At 42.2% G+C, this 10,991-nt stretch overlaps 1 protein-coding gene across 1 annotated transcript in view; it reads left to right on the forward strand.

Annotated features, from left to right (window-relative positions):
* SPRTN (SprT-like N-terminal domain) overlaps window positions 1-8,794 on the forward strand; it is a 9,352-nt gene extending 558 nt beyond the window's left edge. Inside the window, exons 2-5 of the mRNA XM_018572941.1 lie at window positions 3,133-3,232; window positions 4,039-4,167; window positions 5,547-5,811; window positions 8,013-8,794. Coding sequence (XP_018428443.1) covers window positions 3,133-3,232; window positions 4,039-4,167; window positions 5,547-5,811; window positions 8,013-8,770 — 1,252 coding nt within the window. The 3' untranslated portion in view covers window positions 8,771-8,794. The remainder of the gene's footprint in view (window positions 1-3,132; window positions 3,233-4,038; window positions 4,168-5,546; window positions 5,812-8,012) is intronic.
* The last annotated feature ends 2,197 nt before the right edge of the window (window positions 8,795-10,991 follow it).

Below are 10,991 nucleotides of genomic sequence, written 5' to 3' on the forward strand. Positions count from 1 at the left end.
CCTTTTTTCTGCAGGAACTTGTTCCTACTTCCTCCACCTAGGTGAGGCTGGCATTGCCATTTACCCATCCCCCTGCCCGTGGCCCCTTGGGATCACATGACACGAGGCTTGTCTGTCTGAAGCCCACCGTACACATATATACAACATTATCCTGAAGTGGTTATACCAAGATCGTGGCTGCAGCTGTGACCCTGGTATAATTATTTTCACCAGGCCAAGCTTGTCAAGCACATGTGATCTGGGGAGCTGTACAGCATCTAGATCACTTGTACCTACCTGTGATTGTGCCACACCTCCCCGACATGGTTTTCAGGCTCAACGCCCCTCTGGGGGGCCCAGGACCACGGCAAATGGTGTCAAGATGGAGAGCAGGAGCAGAGCAAGGAACATCCATTCCCTGAACAACTCTGTGATAAGTGAAGCAGGAAGTGCTGTCCTCTCAGCGCTTCCTGGTTTAGAGCTCTCAGAAACCTAGCTGAAGTGCCGGGTAAACAGCCCATCAAGCACAGCCTTGTGCCTCTTCCCCTGTATTGGACTGCAGGGGAGACATCAGGGGTCTAATAGAGGGCTTTTCAAGTGTCATCTGTTAACAATTTTGAGTACCATAATTGTTTCACCATTGCAAAGCTACGTGCAATTTTAAGTCTTGACATGTTTGGTATTGAATAACTTAACATGACCCCGTCTTTCTTATATGTTACCAAAAATAGGTTATTATATTGTTTGTGTGCACAAAAATTCATTTGAGTGTATGTTTTCATACAATATCGATTTGATAAACATTAGCACAAATATCGTGCGAAACAAAAAAAACATAAGTTAGGTACACGGTTACTTCTTTTCCTAGAATCTTCCAGGGCAGCACAGGAGGTAGGTTTGAATTCTTCAAGGAAGTCTCCTTCCTTCTATCCCCGATAGTGTGTTAGTAAGAGGCACTACAACCCCATGCAACCAACACCTGAAAGGAGGACCACCTGCCAAGGGTTCCCCCCACTGTGCCTTACCCACAGTATGGGGATAGGAAGAAGGAAACTTCCCTGAAGACTTCCAACCTACCTTCCGTGCTGCCCTGAAAGATAAAGTGGCATGGAGGCTCCGGGGCTGCCTCTCACTGACTCAGGCAGTGGCTGTCATAATGAATGCGCGGCTCTCAGTACAGTGTGGGCTCTGCAGGAGGTGGGGCATCTCATCAGTACCTGGACGCGGGACATAGAAAAAGTGGGGAGAAGCCGGGTAAGGGGAGGCACGGGGGTGGTTGGGGGCAGTGCTGAAGCAGGCGGGGCATGTGCTCTGAGCGCCGCCGGCAGGGCCAGTGGCAGATTCGATAGGGGGGGAAACAATATTATTACTGGGCCAGGGGCGGGCACTGATCCCTCCCTCCGCCAGCACTGCAGGCACACCTGCACCTATGTATGTATGTGTATATATATTGTATAAATATATAGATATATTCTTGTGTATAATATATACAGGGCTTGAAAAACCCACTTAAGTCACTCTCTAGATACAGAAGCTGATGATGCCGATCTCTGCTTCATCAGCTTCTCTGGGGGTCCCTAGGTGACATTAGGGGTCTTGGAGACCCCTGATGTCTCCATAAAGAGGGCCTGTCATGTAAATTGGCTATCCCGTAGAGGGCTTCTTAGCCCCCCCATGTAATAGCAATAAAGTTGTGTGTAAAAAAAAAAAAAAAAAAAAAAAAAAAAAAAAAATGGGCGTTTTTTACTATTTTGCGGGCGCATGCAATTTTAAGGCTTGACATTTTTGGTGTCTATTTACCCGACGTGACTTTTATGTTTTACTAAAAATATGGGTAATAATAAATGTTTTATAACATAACGTAGGGAAACTTTTTTTTTTTTACATTTATGGTACTTTTTTCATTATAGAGTAAAAAAAAATAAAGCCACCCCCACCCCATGGTGATTTATATACCTCCAAAAGAAAGCTCTATCTGTCCCCAAAAATGTTTAACATAAATTGCAAGGCTATAGTCGGGTCATGCTGACTGGTGAGACACCGTCACATTTTTCAAGCACTGTAAATAAATATATTTACACACACACACATGAGAATATATTTATATATGAGGAAACAAAAAATATGAGAATATATATATATATATATACTTAAAAAATTCATATTAGTGGTCCGTGGGATTTAAAATTATGAATTTAGTGGTCCATGAGGTCCGAAAGGTTGGCGACCGCTGCTCTAGAGTACTATAAAACAGATACGATACTTGTATCTGCTGGTCAGCAGTTGTTGGAAGCAGTTCCAGTTGCTCACGCTTGAACTACAGAATATAGAAGGAGGGGACAGTGTGCTGAGACTTACAGTTTAAGGCCCCGTTCACATTGAGCGATTTATCGCGCGATTTTTGTAGCGATATCGCTCATATTTCCGCACTATATCGCTCTATGTAGCTTCACCAATACATTTCAATGTAGCTGTTCACATCTCGTCGCTCAATGTCGCTCAATATCGCTTGTAGCTCGTCGCTTCTACATGACCCTTTTTTAGAGCGATTTTGAGCGATATTGCTCCTGATTGCATACAGCCCAATAGGAAGATGTCGCGCGATACGTCGCTCAAAGTCGCGCGATTTGCATGTCGCTCAGTGTGAATGGGTTCTTAAGGTATAGGTGAAGTGGAAGCAGCAAGGCCAACTGGGACATGTAGCTGTATAACTAACAGTAGTTTGTGCGTCCCGTGCACTTCGCACATGGGCAGCAAGTATTTGATAACTGTAGATACTCTGTAGCAAGGGTGGGCAACTCCAGTCCTCCAGCTGTGCTTTAACTACAAATCCCAACATGCCTCTGGGAGTCATGCCTGTACCTCAGTCTTGCAATGCCTCATCGGACTTGTAGTTCCACAACAGCTTGAAGGCCAGAGCCACCCACCCCTGCTCTACAGAGTATCGATACATAGGACTGCAATACTCTGGGTCATGACCCCCCCCCAATTCAGAGTCACCATTGGAAAAGTAATTAAGTAAAATGTACTCTATTTTCATAATGCAAATAAGCAACATAACGCTTGGCATCACCATCAGAGCGCAGTGTGAGTGTAATATATATTGGTATATATGGCATGTATGTGTTTATATTTGTATTCTGTTTTCTATAGTTGTGCAGGGGTTTGTTCCTATGAAGGAAGAGGAGGCTTGTGTTCTATACGTCTTAGTAAACCTCTGTTGACACTTAGGCCTAGAAAAGATCTTATACAGGTAAGTGGAATTTATGGCTATAAGGTTAAAATAATATACCATTAATAATAAAAAAAAAATGTTGTAATGTGTTAACTACAACAACTGCAGAATAAAAAGAAAAGTACATTTACAGTCTAAAACTGCCATCATATTTTTATGTAAAATGTATATTATATTTCAAAAATATTTTGCCATTTTTAGGGCTGCAACTAATGATTATTTTCATAATGGCCGATTTTGTTTCCCGGTTCCCGACAATTTTTTTTTGGCTGCCGCCTTCATTTGTTTGGACATTTCCAACCGGACACCCATTGTGCAAATTTCATCCAGTTCCTGAAGAACCGCCTGAAATTCGCATAATGAATGGCCATCTTAATGCAGCCACCACATATAAGGGCTGGGAAGCTGCTATATATGACATTTCTGAGTTTCGATATTCTTTTAATATATTGCACAGCAGGCACCATGCAGCCTGAAGATGATTGTGTTCATCTGCAGGCTAAACTTTTTTTTTTTCCCCACAATGATTACTTTGTCATGCATGTGGTATTTGACAAAGCGAACACATAGGGATCAACAACCACTCTAATTGGTTACCGAATGTTAGTGGGAGAACTCAAGCTGTCAGTGACGGCCAGGATTGAGAGCCACCAGTTGTACAAAGTTTCTCCTTTTCTGTCTTTGCTTTGGGTTGTAACAGTTGTGTCCTTCTTATAGATTTTGATGCCTTTACTTTAGGTATATGTAGTGTACAAATAAAGGCTGGTGGTAATATTGTCAGTGAATTTTGATGTAAGAGGTTGGTGGTTTTTTGTGCTTTACAGACATTACTCCATGAAATGATCCATGCCCTTCTGTTTGTCACGCACAACAACAAGGATCGGGATTCCCATGGTCCAGAATTCCTCAAACATATGAATCGAATAAACGGTCTTACTGGTGCCAATATATCTGTAAGTATGGTATTAATTGTTTGCCGTATAGGTTTAGTCAGTGGAGAAGAGGGGGTGCAGGCCGAGATATTTAAACTGAAGCTCTAAGTAAAAAGATAACACTGCAAATTGCCTTTTGTGTTTGCCTGTCTTACACTGATCCAAGGTTTTGTGACTGTTAAAGAAAAGTTGTGTTTTTTTAAATAAAAAATAGAGTGCTTTTAATTTGTACACAAGGCTTTTAGTAATTTGATGTTCTCAAAGCTTCATTTATATTTCAATGTACAGACAACCTTGGCTTGCTAAATCCTGAGCAGTATTGGTTTGATGACAAATATTGGCCAGAATCTTCATTCCTTGTTCCTGTAATTGACACACTTCTACACAGAGTTAAGATCAAATTAAAGGCATCTCTGCACTTCTAAAGGGGTAGCAGAGTGCAATGTTTATTCAAACCCTTGGATTGTTAATGTGATTAAATTCAAGGCAGAGCATCCCACTTGGTACTCCGGTTCAGCAGGCTCATTAGAATGGGCTATCTCTAAATCTGAAGAACAGAAACAAGTATTTGTGTCAACTAGGGGTGCACCGATACCGCTTTTTCGGTCATGAGTACCGATATGTTTTCTCGGTCATGAGTACCGATAAGTATCGCTGCCGTGTGCCATGATTGTCAGGAAGTCGGGCTGCGGATCATAACCCGCCTCCCGGCTTCCTGTTTTGAAAGACAGTGTTCTATGGAAAGAACACAAGCTTCACTTGCTGAGGCTGCCTGGCTTCCTGACCAATCAGGAAGCTGGCTGGCAGGTCATGAGGTGCCGTTTGGCTTCCTGATTGGTCAGGTAGCCAGGCTGCCTAGCAACAAGGATGCCGGCTTCCTAGCCAATCAGGAAGACGGGAGGTGGGTCACAACGTGGAGCCCAGCTTCCTGGAAGCCGCCTTAACTTGTTGCTAGGCAGCCTAGCTTCCTGACCAATCAGGAAGCCAGGCGGCACCTCATGACCTGCAAGTGAAGCCGGTGTTCTATCCATAGTACACCGTCTTTCAAGGCAGGAAGCCGGGAGGCGGGTCATTACGTGCCGCCTGGCTTCCTGATTGGTTAGGAAGCCAGGCTGCCTAGCAACAAGGATGTCGGCTTCGTAGGCAATTGGGAAGCTGGGAGGAGAGTCATAACCCACCTCTCAACTTCCTGATTGAAAAGGAAGCCGGCTCCATGCTCCCTCGGCACTACCAGTCAAAGAAAGATCTCCCTCTGACCGGAAGTTCCGATACTGGAGGTAAGTATTGGCATAAATGTATTCTTACAACCTCTTTAAAATCGACAAATGCATGTGTATTTCTTCTGCTTCAACCACCATTGTAAATGTATTGTATTACTTCCTCTTTAATACCTGACTTAGGTTTATCACAGTTTTCACGATGAAGTAGAAGAGTACAGAAAACACTGGTGGAGGTGTAATGGGCCCTGCCAGTCAAGAAAGCCATATTTTGGATATGTTAAACGAGCAATGAACCGAGCACCATCTGCACATGATCCCTGGTGGGCTGACCATCAAAGAACTTGTGGGGGAACTTTCACAAAGGTAAAAGAACCAGAGTCCAGTTCTCACAAAGACAAGAAAAAGGAGAAAGTTTCTGAAAGCCAAGCCAAGACCGTGACTAAAGGTAGTAACGGTTTTATGGTAAAAAGATATGTATGTTATTAACATCATTGAGTTTTTTTCACTTATGCGATGTGTTGTTTACAATGGAAACAACCTAGGTGTATAATATATAGGGCTGCAACTAACGATTATTTTCATAATCGATTAGTTGGCCAAATTTTTTTCCATTAATTGGATCAAATTAAAAAAAACTAAATATCTTTTATTCAAAATATTAAACACAAATTGAGTGTTAAAAACAAAGTTTATTTCAAAATAAAACTGCATGCACATTTTTTTTGCAATCGCATTGCACTGAAATGCACAGCATTGCGATACTGCACATTCCAGTGCGGATGATCGCACTGCAGGCGGGAGGCGTATTTGGGGTGCCATTGAAATGAATGGCACCACAAAGCACAATTCGCAGCTGATTTTTTTCATGCGGAAACTTTTCCAACCTTTTTTATAATTTAAAAAAAATAATAATTGTGTGTATTAGACATTTTAATTAGTTTCATGAATTTAAAATAATCTGAATTCCAACCAACATATACAAAAACTTATTTAAAATAACCCACCAAACTTGGACAAAAAATAGAATTTTATAGATAGAGAGATAAATATATCCTGGTCATCAGAGTTAGCCATAAATATTGGCCTGAGAATTATTGCTCTCACTGGCGGATGCGGCAATACCTGACGTGTAGGGCAGGGACATGGGGGAGCAGCTGAGGAACCTGGGCACCAGTGGGGGGGCAGCAGCAGATGATACGGGGAATGCAGAGACACAACTGGTCTCTCTTGCCCACTGGCGTTGGCTGCAGCGCTCTGTGTCCCCACTGCCTCTGCCGACACAGGCGGGGAGAGCAACAGGAAATGAAAGGGACACAGACCACTGGAGCCAGGACCAGCGAGAAAGAGAACAGTGGAGTGGGGGGGGTGCGGAGGAGCTGAATCAACTAATCGATTATGTGAATCGTTGACAACAATTCTCATTATTGATAAGTTGTTGCAGCTCTAATAATATATTAAGGACTTGACCAATACTAAATTGCAGTTAGGCTGATGTTTTGTCGGTGATTCTGCCTCTGTTGACACATCGCCAACATCAGAATCACCTGGGAGATGTTTCTGCTTACCTCTACAGAATCACTCCCCTGTTGGCCCAAAATGCTGTCAAATCTCCCTCGCTAGCATAGGAACGACATCTCGCTGCTCCAACTAGTGAGGCAGCGACTCCATTAAAACTGGTAAGTGGTAGGTTAGCGATCATGTTGTTGGAGGGTTGTGCCTGGTGTGGCATGATCCTTAGGGGGAAGTGAAACCAGTTTGTTGGGAAAACCTACTACCAAGATCAACGGTAATAAAAGTTGTTAGTGATCCTGTCATGGTGGGTTGTGGCTTGTATGACACGACCCTTAGGTGAAGTTGAAACTAGTTTCTTGGGTAAATCTCCTTGCGTAATCAACAGGTAATAGAAAGAAAGGGGGAGCGGACTCAAATTCCCAAAAGCTGTGTCATTGCAGTGACACTCTTCATCATGTATGTCATGTTTTAATTTGTCCATAGTCCCAGATTACTTTTTCCAGCATAGTCCTCTTTTCCTGTGTTCCCCAGGCTATCTGTACCTGCTTTGTTGCAAAATAAAAGCATGTAGTTTACAGGGCTCAATAGCTAAAGCTTGTATGTACACACCTAAAAGTGAGAGTCAAAGCAGTGACTCCTGACCCTCTCTGACTAGTTTGTTAGGCAGGCCATAGTTTAAGTAGAGAGAGAGTATGAGCTTCTGCTGTTTTCATCTTTAGAAAACCTATGGATGAATTATGGGTGTATCCTGTATATGTACCAGTTCCAAAACTTAGAAATTAATGTTGACCCCTTACCAATTTGGCATTTCCTTAAAAGCAAACATTTAAAAATGCCAATGTGTACTGCACTGCACTTCCTGGGAAATCTGCAGATCGATTCATTAGAGGACAAAATGATATTGAGGGGACATATTTATAAAGCAGTGAATTTGACATACATCACATATTTACTGCAGGTTTCTGGCGCATGTGTTTTTAAATGACCGGGATTTATTCACCACCAGCGAGTGTTTGGTGAATATGCCCCTAGGTGTGTGAAGAGAACTACCTTAAAGTGCAGTGCAGTAGAAGATATATAGTGTGTGTGGACTAATGATGATGCATATTGATGTTTTTGTTTTGTTTGTTGCAGTAAAAAGCGAGGCAGTTGATATTCGTACGTTTCTGCCATTTAGTGGTACAGGTCATAAGCTTGGTGAATCCAGTCAATCTATTCAGCGCCAGAAAGTCCAGAATGTTGTTCCTTCTTCACTTGAACTTCCCAAACCTGTGCCAAAAAATCCCGTTTATGGAATCCTAAACTTTACTACATCATCATCAAATGGAACCGAAAACAAAGCTTCCAGTTCCAAAGTGCCTAAAATATCTGTTGCAAACACCAAAATGTTCATCAATGTTGGTGGGTCTCCAGTAAAACTTTTTAATAGCAGGAACGTGGCATCATCAATGACTAAAAGTGGAAATTCTAATAATATGGTACAAAAGAAGATTTCATCTGAAATGTTAACTTCTACTAATGTGGTACAAAAGAGGACTTCATCCGAAATGTTAACTTCTAATGTGGTACAAAAGAGGATTTCATCCGAAATGGCAATCTCATCACAGAGTACACCATCTACCTCACAGGAAACAAACAGTGAAGGAAACTATGGTCGGGCTCCTAAAAGGCCCAGAATGGATGGCAGTCAAGGCATTAAGCACTTTTTCCACAACGTACCGGGAGTAAGCACTACTGGCAATAAACCAGCAATAACTATCCCTCGTGACCAGCAGAGACCTACGAACGCTACCATCTCCAGTAGCCAGAATAAGAAGGTTAACTGCCCTGTATGTAAAGCTGAGGTTCCTGAAGCTAAGATAAATGACCACTTAGACACTTGTTTATCATAAAAATACTTTTTTAACTGTTTATGCTATAGGACTTTATATTGCTTTTACATCCAGCCTTTTATATTGTTATATGTCAAAGAAGTGCTCCAAAAAAGTTATCTTTTTTTTTTTTTTTTTTAAAATCTGCTGACTTACTAATAGTTAAGTGCAAGGAGGTGTATGCCATCTGCTGTCTCGCTCTTTTTTTTTTAAATTGCTATACTTCTGCCACTTCAAAAGGAGAGAAACAGGTCAGCTATACAGCAGCTGCACTGCCTACCCCTCCTCCTTTTCTCTATCCATTCTGTGATTGGACAACAGGAGACACAGGGTGGGCAAACGAGGAAAAAGCTGTTGTGTAGGAGTCCCGTAGGTCTAGTGCAGGGGTAGCCAAACTCCGGCCCTCCAGCTGTGGTGGAACTACAAATTCCATGAGGCATTGCAAGATTCTCACAGTCAAAGACATGACTCCCAGAGAGAGATGCATCATGGGATTTGTAGTTTCACCACAGCTGGAGGGCCGGAGTTTGGCTACCCCTGGTCTAGTGTGTCGGGGGGTGCTATAAGTCTAGAGATTGCTCTACTATTGGCATACAGGAGACAGAAGGTGGCATACGCCTCTTTGCCCATGACTATTAGTAAGTCAGCAGATTTTAAACTAGAGATAACTTTACTGGAGTAAGTAATGTTCTTTAATAATTAGGAGTCAGCATTGGGTTAAAAAAAAAAGGATACTATTCTCTGTTATAGTTTATAAAAACAATTGCAGTTTTAATCAAGGGCATCTTAATTGGTCCACTTCATGTGATCTACTGTAATCTCAGTACTGTACAAAGACCGTCGAGGCTGTGACTATTTTCCTGTCCTTTTTTATGTTGTTTCTCACCTCGTTTGTTGATGGTTTTTATTCTTTGCACACGAGGAGCACAAAAAAGTAACTTTATAGGTATATTTGACTGCCTGGTAGAATTGCCTGCATATGGACACACGTCTGCAGCCTCAATGGCCTTTTAGGGTAGCCTCAGATGTAATAAACATACATTACATGAAGCCCTAGAACACAAATGCATGCAGATGTTTGCAATGGGATGCACAGTTTGGTATCCTATGTTTGATATGAAAGTATATGCAAGCTGTGGGGGAAACTCATTAACTTTCAGTGGCGCTGGCCAGGAAGGTGCCTCTGTTAGGCCATGCTCATACAGCCAATCCAATCAGGTCTGCTTGTCAATTTTTCAGGCAGGTTTGGTTGGAGGCTTTTTGTTAGTCTAAGGGCAGGCGGATGTAAAAGAACATGCGTCCGATTTACATCCGATTACCTCAGAATCCATTTAGGTCAGAAAAAATGAAAAGGTTTGCATCCTTTTACGTTTTGGCGAACCTAAATATGACCGAACAGAGGTAAAAGGATGTAAACGGACTCGAGTCTGTTTAAGTCCACCTGCCAATAGACTTCACATTAGTCCGTTAGGCTCCATATTTAAATTAATTACAAGATGGAGGGAAAAAAACTGAACAGATACGGATTTCACAAAAGTGATATCTGATCCATTCTTCCCCAGTTCCGTAGGGGATCTGTTCACGAATTTCAGACAACGCCCATGTGTAAGGGGCCTAATTTTCTGGGAATTAGCCATGTCATGATAATAGAAAGATTTCTCACTACATAGTGCATTTATTTACCGTTCATAAATATAAATGAAACCAGAATGGCAAAATTCTGTACTCAACTATTTTAATTGCTTTATGCAGTACTTGACAAACTCAGGGCCAGTTAGGTATTCCTTTTGGAGGGACCATGCAGCATGATCTACCCAAGCGCAGATCATGGATTTCCTGACTGATCAGGGCACCTGCTATGAGACCCAAGCGCAGATCATGGATTTCCTGACTGATCAGGGCACCTGCTATGAGACCCAAGCGCAGATCATGGATTTCCTGACTGATCAGGGCACCTGCTATGAGACCCATGGCAGATGTTTAGTTAGATCATCCTGCACAGACAGGGGGGAATTTATCAAAACTGGAGCAGACAAAATCAGGAGCAGCTGTGCATAGCAACCAATCGGCTTCTCTCTTCAGCTTGTTCAGCTAAGATTTGAAAATTAAATAGAAGCTGATTGGTTGCCATGCACATCTGCTCCAGATTTTGTCTGCTCCAGTTTTGATAAATTCCCTTCATAGTATTTAAATAGAAACAGCAGACAATGAATCCTGGTGCTTGGATTCTTCAGGTTTTTCT

This window comes from Nanorana parkeri, unplaced genomic scaffold (assembly GCF_000935625.1).
Source record: "Nanorana parkeri isolate BGI_ZX_2015 unplaced genomic scaffold, ASM93562v1 scaffold46, whole genome shotgun sequence".
Lineage (NCBI taxonomy): Eukaryota > Metazoa > Chordata > Amphibia > Anura > Dicroglossidae > Nanorana > Nanorana parkeri.